At 42.6% G+C, this 19498-nt stretch overlaps 1 protein-coding gene across 1 annotated transcript in view; it reads left to right on the top strand.

The window, feature by feature from the left end:
- LOC133135745 (IQ motif and SEC7 domain-containing protein 3-like) overlaps positions 1 to 16688 on the top strand; it is a 59217-nt gene extending 42529 nt beyond the window's left edge. Inside the window, exons 6-12 of the mRNA XM_061252993.1 lie at positions 2312 to 2451; positions 5237 to 5362; positions 6833 to 6932; positions 9048 to 9209; positions 11241 to 11333; positions 11989 to 12032; positions 16540 to 16688. Coding sequence (XP_061108977.1) covers positions 2312 to 2451; positions 5237 to 5362; positions 6833 to 6932; positions 9048 to 9209; positions 11241 to 11333; positions 11989 to 12032; positions 16540 to 16578 — 704 coding nt within the window. The 3' untranslated portion in view covers positions 16579 to 16688. The remainder of the gene's footprint in view (positions 1 to 2311; positions 2452 to 5236; positions 5363 to 6832; positions 6933 to 9047; positions 9210 to 11240; positions 11334 to 11988; positions 12033 to 16539) is intronic.
- Positions 16689 to 19498: the final 2810 nt, after the last annotated feature.

The raw sequence follows: 19498 nt of genomic DNA, 5'->3' as shown, positions 1-19498 counted from the left end.
TTTTCTATTTTCTAATTTTCTACTTTAACATACATTCAATTGTGTGTGCTCATTCATGCAAATATCTGTAAAAATATGTCTCTTTCTCCATTCTCAATAGAACATATTACCATTGGTCTTGGAATGCCTATCTTACTGGGGCTGGGATGTAATTCGATTTGAAAATGAACTCCAAGATAAGTGTGTTGTTGGATGTATCGAGAATGCGAGAAAGCCAATGACTGTTGTAGCTCAGATTTTCTCATCGCTTCCCTTAGGATTCAAGCAATATATTTTTCCCTGAGTTTCATTCTGTCACAGAGGCATTCTGGGAGCAGCTTAATATCTCCGTGGCAACACCTGTCGACACGCAGACCTGTTCGTGTTTCCCAGCCCCCGCTCTCTGACACGGTCCGCTTCTTCCCAGTCATGGCAGCCGTGCCCTTTGGTCTGACTACAATGGGCCGTCATAATGATGCTGTTCTGAAACTCTGCCAAAATGTGGCTGATGTGGCGGCAGTCTGAGAGTTACACTGTTGGAATACTGTCTTTGTTCACAAAATGTCACCCCGGGACATTTCTGCCTCCGACTTTCATCCCTTCTACTGCCTGAAAGCCGTCTCCATCTCCCCAGCACCCCCCCACCGCCGCTCTGAGGCACAGCTGATGTTCAGCGCACGTAGTCCACTCAGTGCGGTTCCGATTCCTGCAGGCCTGGTCTGAAACATTGTTGTGTATTCAATTCAATGAGCCTATTTTATTTATCCAGACGAGAACACACACATGCATACATACATACATACATACAGGATGCACATATGCGTTGCTGCATGCAAACATACACATACAGTGCATATACGTACTGTACACATTCACACGCATGCACTGAGATTGGAAGCAATAACATTTTTACAGCTTTTTTTTCTGCAGAGATTTATATTTATATTTATATAATATGTCTTCTGCTCTCTCTCTCTGAGGTAACCAGTAAAACCAGTAAATGTTGTTCTTTCTGTTCACATCCACTGCATCCCTCCACATTAATTCAGAGAAGCATTTTATGTCTGAACACGCTCTGGATAAGAGCGTCTGCCAAATGCCATTAATGTAATGTAATGTAATATAAATACACTGAATATATTTTAACTTACATAAAATAGTGACAAAACATAATCACAAAAAACATAGTCACTCTCAAGCATGTCACATATAGGAATTCAGCTACCAGACCAGGTTGATTCGCATGTGTCTGTGTGGGTGTGTGTGTGTGTCGTGTTTGTTTTTATATAATTGTAGATTGTTCAAAACCAGTAAAACCATCCCTCATATCTCTGAACAGTCCCTTCTTTGAAAATCACATAGTTTATTTCTGTAACTGAATGTACTTCACACAGTGATGGCGTGGTACTGTATATTCCTGTCTGAAGTAGAGCGAGACATTTGGGCAATGTCTCTGAATAAAGATGATTTCACCAACATATTCCGGTGAAAAACATCACAGGGGGATGCTTTACAGTACTGCGTTCTGGAGCGAAAGGCATGACAGTGGCTTCCATCGCAGCGGGTAATGAGCGATGTACGGTCTGACAGGGTAGAGCTGGGAATGCTCTCATTGTGCGTGGTGTACTGTTTTATACCCAGAGAGCAATGGTCTGACACTGTGGAATTGTAGAATTTTAATTTGATGGTTTGTCTTACTTACAAGAGGGCCGAGGCTTTGAATTTTGAACTCAAAGGTGATGTTTGGTTTTAATTAATAGTTGGGGTTCTCATGCCCAAATGTCTTTGTCTTCTCCTAATACCTATTTATTCCATCATAACTTTGCAATGCTCACTGTCTCCGTAGTATAATTATTTCATAAGGGAGAGAAACTTAGTGTGCAAAGTTTCAGTGTTGCAGTCAGAAGAGGCAGACAGTTTTTGCTTCGTCTCAAACTACCTTTTTGAAGTGAGTTCCTTCTCAGTCTTCTCAGGCTGTTGTGGAGCTGAGCTTTATAGATCTGTTCACACTGGGCTTGTGGGGTTACTTAGAACTCACTAACAATATGGAGTTTGTCCCCGTTCTTCTCAACAGGAAAAAGTAGGTGCTGTAGATGCTAATATCAGACCTGAGTTATATGCAATTATTTTGGATTCAATTACTTTTCTGTGCTCGATTGATCTTGCCTGGTGCTATTGAGCCAACCGAGTATTTCATAGGTTCCAATACACCAGACAAGCTCAATAAAGCCTGGAAAAGTACTTGAGTCCCAGACGTATTTGACCCAGGTCTGGCTGATATTTGACCCAGGTCTGCCTCAATCTTTGGCCGTGCCTCTGTGTTGCCTCCTAGGGGTGGATGACGGGGCGGACATCCCGCGGGACATGGTGGTGGGGATCTACGAGCGCATCCAGCTGAGGGAGCTGCGCTCCAACGAGGACCACGTCACCTACGTCACCAAGGTGGAGCAGTCCATCGTGGGCATGAAGACTGTGAGTGTCTGTCTGCTGCTACACTCCTGGTGTCATGTGTGAACGGTGACAGTTTTCTGTGTAAGGTGTTCATTTGGTCTCAGCCTCCACAGCTCTATGTGAGCACACCTTTAAGCTCTGGGCTGAGTGGGCAATGGAACCTGAAAAAATATACAGGTCCATATAAGGAGGGACAGATTGTCCACTCTCCTTAAACATAAAAAGCTAAGGTAATGTTTTAAAGATAACACATAATGAGCTGCTACACAATAAAAGTAATTTATTGAAATGTCAGTAGACGACGTGGGCAGTTGCGGTTGGCTGGCGATGACATTGACAGAAGTGTGGCCTTTTACCCTGAGAACAGGGCACAGATAGGGGGGGATTTGACTCGCTCTCACAAAGTGCTGGATCACTCGTTCACTTGTTTAATCCCCCTCATCAACGCATCAGGCAGGCAACGGACCGTGCGCCGCTGTAATCTTTCCTCCGACTCTAATCCCTTTTGTTAAATGGGGCAGTGGGCTGTAAACGCACACGGCTTTGAGCTGCAGAGCATTGTGGGAACTTTCAAGGAATTCCAGCGGTATGAGAATCTCTGCACATAAAACATGGATAAAACATTATTTTACTTTAACACAAATTCAGCAAAAAGAGTGCATATTAATATTTAGTATAAAGCTTTCAGCTATAGCTTTCACTATGCACGTTCATTATCTTTGATTTTTTATCAGTCAAAGAGAGATAGGATTGTAAAAGTTGGACTGAAAAGCGAACAGCTAATTATCCTATTTTACCCAGCTATAACAATTTAACACCACATTAAATGTCATTTACACTGTATATCATTGTAGTATAAAAATAATATGGTCTCATCTGAAAGATGGCATCTGCTACAGCACAGCCTCCGTCACTGTATTGGAGTATCGGGATTGTTCAGTGCTGACCTACCATCGCCACTTCCGGCAGCATCTTAGTTTCCCCAGGAAGGTATACTATCCATGTTAGAACTCCAGCCATTTGGCCAGTGTCAGAACTGCTAGCATGATTCTAGCCTAATGTCATGACATGTAGTGTGCACAGAAGTCCATATTCTAAAGAAAGCCATCCATCAGCCAGCCTTGCACTGTGTCAAAGCTATGTATATATGTATGTCTCCTATCGCTAGGATACAGGTGAAGAGGGGGAGGGGGTTCTTGCCTTTTAAACAATTGCAGTGCAATTGAGTGTCTCTACTCAACCTCTACTGCAGCAGTAATCCTCAAGGATATACTCATGCTTGGTGCTTATCTCTACCAGCCAGGGCATTGGGATGACACACTGATCTTGGAAGGGGGGTGCGATGGGGTGGGCGGGCCCTCTCCCTGCCCTGAGAATTTTTAATTGCCTCCCCAAGAAGAGTGCTTACTCAGTCAGGTTGTCTCCAGTCCGTAATGAGAGTGATTTAATGATATACGGCGAGTAATGGGTGTCTGTGTGACAGTATCTGTGAGGTAGAGAATCTACATGGGGCTGCTTGTACCGGGGTTTAAGACTCCAGTTCAATGCAGCAGTCTCTGCTGTAGTGTATCTCTCGGCTTGCGTAATTATGGGATCCAAAGGAGGAAGGGTTTAGGAAACACTCTCAGGAGGGGGGAGGGTTTAGGAAACACTCTCAGAAGAGGGAAGGGTTTAGGAAACACTCTCAGGAGGGGGGAGGGTTTAGGAAACACTCTCAGAAGAGGGAAGGGTTTAGGAAACACTCTCAGGAGGGGGGAGGGTTTAGGAAACACTCTCAGAAGAGGGAAGGGTTTAGGAAACACTCTCAGGAGGGGGGAGGGTTTAGGAAACACTATCAGGAGGGGGGTGGGTTTAGGAAACACTCTCGGAAGGGGGAAGGGTTTAGGAAACACTCTCAGACAGGGGAAGGGTTTAGGAAACACTCTCAGAAGCAGGAAGGGTTTAGGAAACACTCTCAGGAGGGGGGAGGGTTTAGGAAACACTCTCAGAAGAGGGAAGGGTTTAGGAAACACTCTCAGGAGGGGGGAGGGCTTAGGAAACACTATCAGGAGGGGGGTGGGTTTAGGAAACACTCTCGGAAGGGGGAAGGGTTTAGGAAACACTCTCAGACAGGGGAAGGGTTTAGGAAACACTCTCAGAAGCAGGAAGGGTTTAGGAAATGTGGGAGATGGCCTGACTCCCAGCCTTCTTTCTTGACATCTCAGCTTCAGGGAACTGACTCCCCGCTTACAGAGATCAGGGGAGGGGGGATGAACCGATCGCAAAAGGGAGTCTTTAGGAAGAGCTTGTCAACAGTTCTCAGGCCTGCGGCTAACGCAGCATTTTACCCCATCTGTTCTCCGGGGCGAAAACGTTTTGGCTACAGGCAGGTGAGCAGGTGGTGTGTGAGCAGTGAAAATCCAGGTGCAAGTGAAACTTCATGAACCGTATAGCTGGCAAGGTTCGGCCTCAGGAATTGGAGTCAGCTGACCACAACCCCTGTTGTACACCTCATAGGACTATTTTCTGAGATCTGTACAGTCACACTGCAAGAATGAAAAAATAAGTCAGTCTTACGTACTTAGACTTAACATCTTATTCCTATTACTTTTCTGCTAAATGACACAAAAAAAACCTGCCAATGTGGTGAGAAAATGTCACTTGTCAAGCAAACAGTAACTTAAAGCAAGCTAATATTTTGTAATGATCTTAAGTCTTATTACAAGACTAAAACGCTTTTTAAGACATTATTTACACTGCACGACGTCAGTTGGTATGGTGTCCCCAGCCAATCCGAATAAAAGGCCCATCTTCTGGACTCCGCCAGGTGCTTTCTGTGCCCCATCGGAGGCTGGTGTGCTGCAGCCGCCTCTTCGAAGTGTCCGACGTCAACAAGGCCCAGAAGCAGGCCGCCCACCAGAGGGAGGTCTTCCTCTTCAATGACCTCATCGTGGTAAGACACGTCTCATTGGTCCGCAGCCTGGCCCTGTCTGGAGTCATGGGAATGCAGCCAAGCGAATGATCAATTTGAAGCTTTTCAAACCCTGATGCTGCAAAGCGTATGCACTCACATAGCAGGAAACATTAACCTGAGAGACCTTCATAGCTTACATTCCAAATGACTTTGTTAGAGGGTAGGACAGCATTGATTTATTAAGATTTAAAATGACACCCTTCTGGTAAGAAGCCCACGCCTCCTTGTCTTGCCCCAAATGGCAACCTTTGCTGCTGTAAATTGTGTTAAGCTGTTTTGACTGCCAAGCAGGCTGGGATAACACACTCTGGCTGAAAGGGGCGAGATCTTGTGCTTATTTTCCATTGTGCGCAGGTAGTTGTCTTCTCTGCTTTGAGCTGTTCTGCTAAACAGGCTTTTACTGTGAAAAGTTGTATTGTCCACATTGTACATATAAGCAAGACCCATGCCAACATTGTGCATAAAAAGTTGGGTCAGTGATGAAACTTAGGTCACTAGGAATACTGTATGATTAATGAAGGGAAAGTCACTGAAATAAGTTTGCAATAAATGTAATTCCCAGAGTAATGAATGTCCTTATTAGCCAGATTTAAATATAATATTAAAATGATGTATTAAGCGCATAATTAAACCCCCTCTCTCCCCAATCTGTATTAAAGGAATGAGAAAATTGAAAGTACTTTCGCAGCCAATTTTTTAAGAAAAATTGTTTCATGGGAGTCTTTCAATAGATGCAAGAAAGCAATATGTGCAGAAAATATTGGCACAGAAATAATATTTAATTTAGTAAATCCCAGTCTAAAAATCCCAGCTTTGGATGGGCAGAGTTATTATTATTTCTCTTTAAGTTTCTTTTTATTTTTTCCGATGACCTTACATGGCTTGATGTGATATTTTGAACACTGAAAAGCAGTAATGGCAGACGGTGATTGGGAAGCCAATGGATTGGATCCAGCGAGAATGTGGATTGGGGAATCACACCGTTACAGACTAAGCCACTTGGGAGCTCGAATTATTTGCATAATTTATGTATGAAAATGGCTCCCTCTTCATCACAGCCAAGCCGTATATAACGGTCACGGTGGAAAAAAATGCTTGGGTTTTAAACGGCATTGAAAGAACCGTACGCACTGGCTGTTTAAAGCATTACTGTTTGCTCTCCTCTCTACACTTCTGTCCAGATTTACGCCAGGCTGTTAATGTTATTAATGAATATGATTATGGCTCCCAGGTTTCATCCGTTCTCCTAATATGTTTGCATGAATGTGAAAATTAGGCCATTAGTTCAACTGTTAGAACTAATGCGCTAATTTTGCCTCGGTGAGTGTTCCCCTCAGTGTACTTAATTACCCAGACGGACGTGTGGTATCGGCGTAAATTACATTATGCTCTTGCCCCCTTCCCTTTTTCGATTTTAAGAACTGCATTCGGCTTCCACTTTGTTCCCAGATCCTGAAGTTGAGCCCAAAGAAAAAGAGCTCAGCTACCTACACCTTCTGTAAAGCCATGGGTCTCCTGGGAATGCAGTTCCACCTCTTTGAAAACGAGTGTGAGTTTCGCCTCTTCTCCTGCCGCTTTTTTCTCTCTCCCTCGATACTGCACTACACAGACCAAAGAAAATAAGCAAACTCAATTAGTATTTATGTGTTATATTTAGACTTTTATTTCTATTACTATTTTCCTCAGTAAGACACACAATTGCCAGTGAGGTGAGACAATTTCAAGATTTGGGATGAGACATTTTCACTTGACAAGTGACATGTAACTGAAATATTTTCTACTTGAGAGAGAAAAAAAAGTCTCATTACAAGACACTTGATAAGACAGATGTTTTGCAGTGTAACTAAGGTAACAGGAAGGCAAAATGGAGGTCCACAGCTTACCTTTAAAAAAGAAAGCAGGGCTTCTGTGTAGTTGAGTGTGTTACATCCAGAGCTGGGGCTTGATTTAAAATGGCTGCCTGCATCTTCGAGGCCTTTTTGCTGCTGTATTGTCAGCATGGCTATTTTCATGGAGTCTCATAAACATAACCGAGCCAGTGTGGGAGGGGGTGGTATTGACATCCAGAGAAGGCTTACAGCCCCACATGATGATATTTCCTGCAAATGGTTGATCTGCCAGAACCTAATTGAGAATCGTTGTGTATCAGGATTACATTCTTTTGAATTGATTCCATAATGATGCCAAGAGGGTGGGCAAGTATACATGAGATATAGGGAATATTGTGACTGTAGTTCTGCATATTGGAAATCACCACCAAGGTTAGTTGCTGCTGGCTACACGTTAAGTCATTGAAATGGTGAACTCTTTAAATGGTCCTTATTTCGAAAATGGTGTAGCTCAGAGCAGATCATTAGAATGAACCATGAATGTGCTGTTGTTTTTCAAGGTTCTTCTGCAAGGCAGCATTCAAATGCACCATTTTAGATTTTCCTGAATTAAGACTGATGGGCTTTGAAGTCTGCGTCAATCTCAGAACAATATACAATATGATGATACAGATTAATTCTTGATCTGGGATACATACATAGTTGTCAAAAAATTGTATGGCTCTGGCTTTTCAATCTGCTCAATGGCAGTTAATTAGTTTATGTTCCCCTCACCCTTCATTGATGATTATTTGCTAATTGTAGCTTAAATATTTATGGAGTGAATTGGTTGAGCCAATTATTCTGCACCCACTTGATTGTGTGCAATCTGAAGGCAAGCTCCTTAATCAGAATTAACCTGCAGCACTTTGAAATATTCACTTGTGCATAAATAATTTAAATTAGTTTGGGATTGAAGGGGTGCATGTCCAAATATAATAATTCAGAGACACTGAAATGACCAAATGTAGGTGTAGTTTGGTCTGTGGAGCAAATTAATCGCTCTTCTCAGTTGTACCACTATCTGTCAGCTTGAAGGTGAACGTGGTATTAAAAGCACTCAATAGTAATTGACACAGGGATTGTGTTTGCTTGGGTCTGCATTTCCTTCTTTCTGCATGCTGTATGACTATTTGGCATCAGAGGTACAGGGTCTGCAATCTAAGACTGCTTGCTTCCAAAGTGATAAGCTAGTGTCTTGAGTGTGGCGTCAGGCTTTGGGCCACACTGTGTGCAGCATCAGTGCAATGAATCGCTGAAATTGCATGAAAAGCCTGTGTTTCAGCACTGAACAGGTGATTCATTTAACCAAACACTGAGCACACCTGGTTTCCCAAGGTATATAAACTGTTAGCTTTTACAATTTTGTTTTCTTTTTTTTTTACAATTTTTCTCATTTATTTTTATTTTTCATATTTTTTTTACAACACACCAGCGCCAAACAGTGGCAGATGGGTTCCCCCTCTGAGTCAGGTTCTGCTCAAAGTTTCTTCCTCTTAGCCAGGGAGTTTTTCCTTGCCACTGTTGCCCTAGGCGTACTCTTGGGGGCCGGTTCTCTGTAAAGCTGCTTTGTGACAAAGCTCCTTTGTTAAATCACTATACAAATAAAAACCGATTGATTGATTAGCTGTTTTGAAACAGCTGGTAGCTGGTTGACCAGTTCAGACCAGCTCCATACTCAACATGGTTTGACCAGTTCAAGCTATGTTTTGAAACGGCTGATAGCTGCTAATCTCAAACTGGTCACAGCTGGATTTTTACCCCAGGGTCACCGTCCAATTGCCCTGCTCTGACAGACTACCCCCACGGGATCACCATCGTGTCGCCCTACTCGGGCTCGGAGAAGAAGCAGGTGCTCAACTTCTGCGTCCAGAGTGCCGAGGAGCTGCTGAAGTTTGTGGAGGACCTGAAGGAGTCCATTGCCGAGGTGTCTGAGATGGAGCAGATCCGCATCGACTGTGAGTTCCCCCCCACTGGGACACTGGGTTGCACACAGTATCATTAAGTGTATGAGACTTCAACCGAGTTGAGTTGTACCAAGTACTTCATCAGCTGAAGTCACACATACTTACTTATATTGTTATTGATGTAATTGCCATCACATTTAAGCTGAAAGTCTGCAGTTTAACCTCATTTTCATTGTTTTATTTCAAATACAATGTGCTGGAGAACAGTGCCAAAACAACAAATAATAATCCTGTGACTGTCCAGAACTTTAGCATATATATATATATATATATATATATATATATATATATATATATATACGTACATATTTATCTTTATTATATGTAAACAAAGAGGATAAAGTACTAACCGAATGCAACATAATTCATAATTCTCATAATTTATGATCACTTAGGTGGAACTAATATACTGTACGTGCAACCTGGTCTCATGACCCATTCGAAAGCCTTTCTGATATTATTGTGTCTTTGGCAACTTTTATCACTCAGTAAAACCTCTGTGTGAACTGAATCCATCTCATGACAGCTATCTAAGGATTTCTCCAAGAAGCTGTTTTCCTGTGCTCATCGGATATTTTTACCAGCCTAAACATTTTCAAAATGGCACAAAAGTTTTCCAGTTTGTTGTTGACAGCTAGTAGCAAGATGGAAAACTCATCAGGAAATGATTCAGCAGTCTAACAACTACTGCTGAACAAAAACCTGCATAAATCACTCAAAATCTCTCAATTTTGCAAGAAAAGTGGATCTGCCAGAGAATAGTTTCTGGGAAAGTAATTTGCCAGACTTTGCTTTGTTGTCTAAGATGATTTTCTTTGAGGGATTCAGATTTTGATTGAATGCACATGGAGCTTAGATGTCAGCATAAACGGTGATGTTATAAACATCCGTAATACGCGATGGAAGAAGACTGTAATGTGTCTCAGGAGTAGGAGCATCCATAATAAGCAAACGTTTCCACTGTGAATTATTACTTCTGGCAGCTATGGTGATGATTCAATGCCAGCTGAAATACAGGCTTGGCTTTACTCCCCTGCTTCATGTGGGGCCATTCTCTAAAGGTAGTCCTACCTGAATCGCTGAGTCAGAGAAATTCATGATTCATTCAATTAATTCCTATGGACATAAGGGACATTTTAGATGAAGACAATGCACTTAAACGTAGCGCAGAGACAAACAAAGCATTATGTATACAGCGGATATGTTTTCATAGCCCCAGGATAGATACAGGATACGGTAGGATATGATAGGAGGAGATGAGAGAGTGCTTGCAAATGCTGCGTACCCTCAACAAAACCCAGAATAACCGGGATTCCATTTGCATTGCATAGCAGATACAGAGATACCGACATGGAAACACAAAGAATGCGGCAGTCATTGTTTACTTCTTCATCTCTGCTGTGAAAATAGCTGAGTAGGCGTAGGGGGAGCCGGTAACGTGTTTATCGACACCAGCCCTTTGAATCGGCCATGTTCACACTACCAAACCTGGGGAACTGAAACACAAAGATGGCTCCTATGATACCCGCCATAGTCAGGAAAAACTACATGCATAGAGAGTTTTCGGTTGTTCATGCTAAATAAGGCTCATTAAGGCCAGAAGTTGGCATGGAAACCGGAAATGACTCTTGTTGCCAACATGACTTTTAAGATTTTGGCTTATTCATATTCAATATCTTATATATAAGGCAATATCTTATGTTGCAGGTTTTGAGTTGTTGCAAGCCAAAGTCTTCTAATCACACCCATACAGTGTTTCTAATTGAAATACAAATCACACTTCCTGAACCCAGCAGAGTAAAAAAACAGCAGAGTCTTCTTGAAAAATCCCGATCGGAGCTGACAAGAAAATCCATAAAATGAAAAAGCGCAATTAGCGAAGCCCTTTCAGTGATTGTGAAGATTTCTCTCAGACTATCCCACAGGCATTTCTGATATGAAAACAGGGGCTGTATAAAGCAAACAGGCCCTGTTTCTGTGGTCCCGGGGGCTGGTGAATATTGATGAGTTTGTGTTCCGCAGGGGAGCTGGAGAGGCAGCAGGGGGGCAAGGCTCACTGCGGCAGGAATAACGGAACTCAGGTGGAGCTTCGGGGGAAGCGAGGCTCCCCACCAGGTAGGGTTTCGATCGGTAGCCCCCCCGACGCCCTCCCTCCGCCACACCACCCCCACCCCCACTCCACTCCGCTCTTCGTTATAGCGAAAAATGCCCCATATTCTGCACGGTGTCAAGACTCTGTCTCTGACTACCAGGCAAAACCCTCAGCAGCCAAAAACACACCAATTAGGCGTCCCGTTGCACCGCTCTGCACTGTGGGTGTTGATCTCCTTTATGCAGCGTCGTGACCTGAATGCCCGTCTTCTTTGACGCAGTGCTTTGTTTTTAACTTCAAATGATGAAATAAGGCAAATACTTTTGGTGCCAGTCTTACACTGCTGTGTCAGTAAAGTCAAGATTATACTTGTGAAAGTGATAAGAATGCAATATAAAATAGCTTCTCATGAATTCTTATGAATTTTCTGACAGAATATTGCAGACACAGATTAAACCTAGTCCTAATCCTAGACTAAATTTGATTTTGAATGGAGTTTTTCCATAAAATAAATCAATTTAGTCCAGGACCAAGCTTAATCTGTGCCCTTGAAACCAGCCCAAAGTTTTGGAGGATGAACCAAACCTCAACTCCAGCACGTAACGGAGTGAGCTTCTCTCCTGCATGTTGCTCAAAGGAGCGTGTGTGTGTGTTGAATAGAGTTGTTTTGGCCTACAGGCAAGCTGGACCTTGAAGAAAGGAGCGGGAACAATGCAGTGGAGGTAAGTGCTCATACATACAGAGAAGCACCATGACAGGTAAGTGTGTGTGTGGCAGTCCGTAGAAAAGTGTGTGTGGGAGAACGTGTGTGCGTAGGTGCATTTACAAGCATCCATATGTGTGGCAGCTTTGAAACTTTGCCACACATTTTTTTCCCCATTCCGGAGCAAAGGAACATAAAATATAAATCAAGGACATTTGGCACTGTACTATTTCTAATGTGATATTTTCAGCCGTATCCAGGTCACACACACACACCAGCATGCCACGCCCCTTTCAGTCTTTCAACAGTTGATAATCAGGTAGATAAACTATTCTCTTATTTTTATATTTGACACCCTTACCAAGATATAAGGCTTGGATTAACCAGTACTTTGAACAGAGCAGTAGATTTTGTTGGTGAAAATGATTGTTGAGCATTGGTGCAGGGCCACCTTAAGTACGAGAAAGAAGGCTAAGACTGATATATCGGTGTGTGTGTGCAGGTGTGTTTGTGCGAAAGCGTGTTTGTTGTAGTGAGTCTGCGCTTCTTTTAGCGCAGAGAGAAGTGGTACTGTTTTAGTCTGGTAAAATGAATCGTAAACAGCATGTAAATAAGCACCACCGATCTGATACAGCCAGAATCTAAAACTGCCTTGTGCATTAGTTGAGAGAATTATGTAAGGCTCACACGTACACAAGCAAGATGGACAGGAAGTACCATAGAATATATGCACTCTGCACTTCAATGAGTACGGTCAGATGCAGCATTTGAATCTGCTGGAAAAGCTTAATGATTCAATGGAGCTGAATGTTCTCAGCCATGGAAATTAATATTGTAAGAGAAGGAAGGCAAATTATTCAGCAAACCTGTATAACAGAATACTGTTTTTAAACATGTTCGATCGCAACATAATTAATTTTAAGAGTTAAGCTGGGCCTGCAGTCTTGTAATATGATTTAAAGTCAAACTTTTCTTTTCTGCCAAGTGGGAAATATTAGCCTGTTTTGTGTTGACAAGTGACATTTCCTTGCCCCATTGGCAAAACAAGCCTCTTCAATGTCCAAAATGTCTCATCCCATTGACAATATCTTGTCTTCTTTAGCAAAAACATAATATTAATAAGATTTTAATAAACATAAAACTAAAATACAGATTGACTTCATTTTTATTTTGCAGTTGTACTAAGAAAGCCCTGTTAACCAATTTTCATGGCTGAGGGACTGCTCTAGATGACGTCATCCCGTTAGCGCAGAAGCACTGACAGTAACCTAAATATATACACCCTCGTGACACAAACAGAGAGAAGACTAAAATTATTTGAATGCTGAATGGCGTCAAACCTGCAATAGCAGTGCATCCTAATCTGTCCTTTATGTTGCCAATGAACTCCTGGCATAATGAAACGCTTTCCTTCCAGTGTATTGTCAGTGCTGATATCAGCAAGAAAAACGATATCACAGGGATAAACGTAGTGGAAAGGCAGGATGGGATTTATTTGCATAAGCAAGGACCTGCATTGAAAGTTTTGAGCCTACTTAGGCATGTGTCCTAATGAACAATCTCAGATTCGGAATATGCTACATCAACTGATTTCTTTGAACCTATTCATGAAAATGACAAGCTTTTCAAGCCACACTTAAACAGGAGATGTAAAAAAGGCAAAGGGATGTAGATATCCGTTCTGTCAGGGAACGTGTCGGTGACTTGTGAATGAAGCGAATCATTTACAGCTAATCATCGCAGGCGTCATTTCCACAGCAGGTCCTTTGGTTATGTGTCGCGGCAAAATGTTTTAAAATTACATGCTACATAAATGGAACATACTTACTGTTGAAAGCTCAACAGAAGCAAAGCTGTGTATTGCATAATTACCCTCTTCACATTCGACAAAAACTGCTAATTTTCCGCCACACATATGTGTTTTTCTTATAATTTTGTTTAGCGACGGTTTTCTGACCGACGGCTCTCGAGAGGGAAATAGCCATGATTCACTGCCGCTCTTCAGTTTGAATTAGTGACTGAAGTCTGTGGCTGTTCCAGAACATTCTTCATCACAGTCAGCACATCCCACAATGCACCGGTGCCACAGACATACAGGCAGTTCCAACAGATGGCAGCTCTTGCAGCACATACCGACAGGGACTAGACTAATGACCAAAATTTCAACTTTGTTCAAGGAAACAGCATATTGTGCCCCTGGCTAAACTGTTCTGGTTGCACATACGTCACGATGCTACTCTATTGCCAGTCCTTCTGAGCGATCCTCGACAGCACTCTGTTTTAAGACCTTTTTAGGAAGTGTAGTAATGTTGCTTGTTCCTAAAGGGGTTAAAGTGTGTCTGTAGAGATTGTAGGGCCCTGTAGAGATCATGCGACTGGAAGGGACAGAGTAATGTCCAGCTGGGGGCGTATTTTCGATATTACAGATCAGGAGCACAGTTAAAGCAGCCCAGCCCGTGAGGAAATGTCGGTTACTGTACACACCTGTATGGAGCATTCGCACTAGGGGGCCTCGGCACAGACTTAGCCCATGACAAACCTTCCCTCTGCATCCATTACCTCCTCATTATCATAAACCGCATAATGTCACTACTGGGGCAACGGGCCATAGCCATATATCCCCGCCCCAGTGGCTAAAAATCACATTTCCAGGCTACCCTCCGCTAGCTACAATGACTCTCCTGGCACACACAGCCATCTTAGTGCCATAACTCTGATGTTGCCTTCCTAAAAGATCACAAAGCTTTTCCCACTCACTGCAAATAGACACTGCATTCAAGTGATTACCTCATGAGCATGCTCCTGAGGCTAGGACAAAACAACTAAGATCCCAACGGAGTCATTTCCTTTTTAGAGTTTCACCACAGAGCTTGTGGATTAGGAATCTATGGCCCACACAGGGATATGGCAGGGATCCTCAAATTTGGCTCCATGACTCCAGATCCGGCTCTGGTTTTCCTTCCTTGAAATTGATTGAACAATTACAGTAGTCTGTCTTCACACATGACTCCCAGGTAAAGGGAAGGTGGAAAAAGGACCCTGATTTGGCCCTCTAGGACCATGATTTGATGAACAGGGTTGTAGGATGTATTTTTAATGTGGACATCAGTCTGAAACGAATGCCTTTGTGTCTTTATTGAAACATCCTGAAACATAACTAATTCACGATGCCTTTCACATGTTTTCTAATTGGCTTTGTGTATACCAATATTGTATACTGGTATACTAATACTGTTTCTGCAGTTGCTCTTCAGGTTGCAACAGAGATATAGCCTGATCTGTTGCATCAACATTTCTTTGAGTTGTTTACTCAAGTTTTACTGTCTTGAAATTGGGACAGTTGTAACATAATGGCCATGTTATAATTTTAATCATGTTTAATCATGTAATCATGTCAATTTAATTCTCTTTAGCCTCTTTAATTCTCTTTAGCCTTGTAAAATAATATACTGTACACAGCACTATTCTTAAATAATTACTAATTTGGTTCTATTATAGCACAAATTATATTATTGCCCAAGTAAACGGCTTGTGAATTCCACAAGAAACATCTAAACCTGGCTGTGTTTCATGATATCTCAATAGAGCCCAAAGCAGTTTTGAAATAAATAAAACCCATAAAAGTTGTCAAAAAGCTTGGAGTTTTATGACCTTTAAAGGGGTAACAAGGGTGTTATTCTGAAAAATGGTTGGCGTTACCGTTAATATTTGACTTGTTTACCATGGCTGTGACTTAACATTGTTTTAAAGTTCCCTGGAGCAATTCAACACTTTGCGAGATTAAAACCGTAGGGAAGGTGTTTGGTCGGCCATTTCAAAGCACAGCCTGGATGGCCTTTGTCAGCGAGCTATGTCCAACCAAACACTTACCCTGGGTAAAAAATTTTCAGAGAAGGACCCTGGATGCCCCTTGACAAAAAAAAAGAAAAGAAAAAGTGTCCACATTCTCATGTGTTTCTGAACACACTTGTACTGACTGAATGTGACTAGGCGTGTTGAATCTTAAATGTAAAATGACAGCATGTATCCTGGTGAGTGTCCTTTGTGAAAGTGGCCCTCTCTTGTCTGAGCACTGGCCCCATCCCAAACTCCTCCCCTTGCTGCATCTCCTTAATAGGTCCCCAAAGCATATTGGTCCCCAGTTGTGCGCCAAAATTTGTGGTCCCCCTCACCATGGTTACGCCAGGACCCAAACTTTTCCCTTAGTGCCGCATTGGTTGAGTAGGGTGACACAAGGCCCTCGGTGTCAACTTTCCTACCACTCCACCCCCCCACCCCCCCTAGATAGCGAAACACCACCCCTCTCCCCCCACCTCCCCACCTTCAACCTCACAACCACACCCCCGCCAGCGCTCCCAGCACCTGTTCTTACTGGTCCCGTTTCGTGTCGCACGCCTCCATCTTGCGCATGTCTTGTCTGTGGTTGTTGTACACCAGAGGGCTAAACCGACTTAGAGGAGGAAAGTACTTATAACATTTAATGCTGTCTCTGGCTGTTTTCTAAAATAGGTGTCAATTCACAACAGGCTTCGAACGTACCAGCTCAGCGCGTCCCGGAGCCCTGAGAGAGTCTGCCTCCCCGGTGCCCTCCGGGGGGAGCTGTTCTACCCGCAGCTCCAGCCCACGCCCGTCCACCTGCCCCAGCTGGTGGACCTGCACCCCGACACGCTCATCCAGTGCCAGCAGATCGTCAAGGTCATCGTCCTGGACAAGAGCGGGCACGGACGCGTGGAAGCCTATCTCAGCCACACCCCCACCCACCAGCTCATCCAGTCCGCCCTCTCCACCCCGGTGCGGTCCCCCGAGGGCCGCAGCCAGGGCAGCTCCAGCCCCCAGCCCCCGCTGCCCCCCCCGCCCCCGCCTTACAACCACCCCCACCAGTACATCCCCCCCCAGCCGCCCCTCCCCCACCCACTCCTCGCCCGCCGCAGAGACTCCAGTGGCTCCCGCAGCCTCGTGTAAATAACCTGAACTGACCTCTGACCTTTCACCTTTTATAGAGAACACCCACCTTATGATATACAGTATAGTACATATGTATATATATATGCACAGATGAGTTTAAAAAAAAGAAAGTATATTTAAGAAATAGCAAAAATATATACGGATATGAAGCAGCTCTCAGACTTTATGGAATATAAAGTAGTTTGAAATTTGTATAATGTTCTGTTGGTTTATTCATCAACGTCGGTAACTTTTTTTTCCATTAGTTTTTTCCCTTCGTGAGTAGATTCCATGGCTATTTTTTCCTGAATGAGATTGAATTTGGAATGAAAGAAACCATTAATGGCCATCGTGTTGACTATTTCAACTTTGTGTTTTAGGCCCTCACGCTAATCTCTTACTGGGCGTTTTTGTGTTGGACTGCTGAAAAATGTGAGTGCCAAAGTAAAACTGACTTCACAAAATGGACTCCATTGTTGTCTGAGAAAATTAAGTTAAGAATATATCTGTGCTTTAAGGACATGCAATTGAAATACATGTTTGATTGTCCCACCAGGACTGAAAAGACATTGACCCGTTTAAGGAGTTTAAGCATAAACAATGCAACCAGAACTCAAATATTCATTGAAACGATTCACTTGTTGTTGTGTTGTTCATTTACGTTTTGAAAAGAGGACTTTTTCTCTCAACAACCTAAAATCAGTGTTCTACTCTGAGTGTTTGTCACTGAATTGTCTTGGTGATATAGTTTTGCTTCCTCTGTCAGCGAAAAAAAAAAACAATTTCAGATTTTCTAACATTAAGGACTGTGTGTTCAGGAAGGGAACGGGCAGATAATGAAGAGTCACTGCCAGCGGAGAAGAGGATTTCAATCGAACACGCGACAGCAACGGTCACGGCTCAGCAGCTCAGGAATCTCAATGTTCTTGATGTGAGAACAGAGTCGTTTATGTGCAGATGCCATGTAAATGTTGCATACTATACCTACAAGATATCTTAAACCTGTTCTTCAAACGGACTGAAGGGTAAAATCTTAAACAGTCTGAAAAGAATAATAATAATTATTATTATTATTATATTTCCATCTATTTCTAGTGGGTATTGTTTGCATAGGTCGCACAGTGATCTTGTTCTGCATTTCATCCCATATAAAATCACTTACAGGAGACTATAACTACCACACGATGATGCTTCATTTCACTCTGGATGGACGGACTGGTTTTTAACCAATCGATGTTTAGATAATGTTTCTGCATATTGCTGCTAGTAGATTTCATTCAAGGTTTCCAAGAAAACAAGCAACTGCATAAAATCGATATTAATTGTATTAAAAACAGGACAAATGTTCCTTTTAAGGGCAAAAAACAATCCTTTTCTCACACACACACGTGCACACAATCTTGAAAATGGAACAATCTTGCACGCACAATTGAAAAAGGAACAAGGATGAAAGATGGTATGTTTGTGTTCAGAGAAAACAGAGAGCGGCTGCATTATTTTTGGGACTGTGTGAGTCTAATTGCAGTCTGTGTCAAATATGCTAATTTCACTTCCCTGGTATGGCCAAATTTCTTTGGAAAAGGGCAACAACCCACCACCTACGCAGGAAACAGCCAATCCCAGCCTACCATTCATGCATAATTACGGTATGTCCCTTGAGATGGCAACTTTTCTTCCTTGTGTTTTTGTGTTTTTGTTAAATTTCTAAATGTAAGAATATTGGAACTGCGATTTAATCCATCCAGTTGCAATGCTGAATGCTTTCCTTTTTATCTTAGTTGTACATTATTTCAAACTGTGACAGCTTTATTGAGGTTGTTCTTGACTGAATGATTTCTGTAGGTGGAACCATCATGTCTAAAACCAGCTGCCTCAGTCAACTGACCCCTCTGTTAAAGTACACTATATTTTTTGTGTGACAAGCCTTTTTTTTTTTTTTTCAATTGTCGCAATCCACAGGCTCACAATACCATTTCATGTTCAGAAATATAAATCCATAGTCCAGCCCCATGGCATTTTAAGCTTTGTTTAATTATTTTCCAATCAGACATTCAACATAATATTTTTTGTACGTCATAGTATGTTATCGTACATTACAGTATGTGTATACATTCAGTGTTGTCAGACCTTCCATTGGCTGACTATCTTGCAGCTCGCTCTGTAACAAGACCATAGAAGTAATGCAAGCCTCACTACCATAGAGATAATGGGTCAAATAGAAGGTCCGGGCAGTGTTCCATTAGCCATTGGTTCCATTTTGGTCTCAAGAGCTCCGCTATACATTATTGCGTAAAATATTAACGCAATGTATTTTTTACACCCCCCATCTTAGCATCAATATTTTATTTCCTCTATCTCCAACATCCTCTCAACAGAACAGGCAGCATATAGTGTATCTTTATACATACTGCTATCCCGTGGTGTGCTGCGCGATGCGTCTTATCGTCCCTTGCTCACTCGCCGTGCGGTTTCTGTCCGTGCGGTTGCGGATCACAGCTAGCGCTTCTGTGCGGCAAATTGGGTTAGATCCGCGAAACAGAT

This window comes from Conger conger, chromosome 8, assembly GCF_963514075.1.
Source record: "Conger conger chromosome 8, fConCon1.1, whole genome shotgun sequence".
In the NCBI taxonomy this organism is placed as follows: domain Eukaryota; kingdom Metazoa; phylum Chordata; class Actinopteri; order Anguilliformes; family Congridae; genus Conger; species Conger conger.
This window is presented reverse-complemented; position numbering and strand designations above follow the sequence as displayed.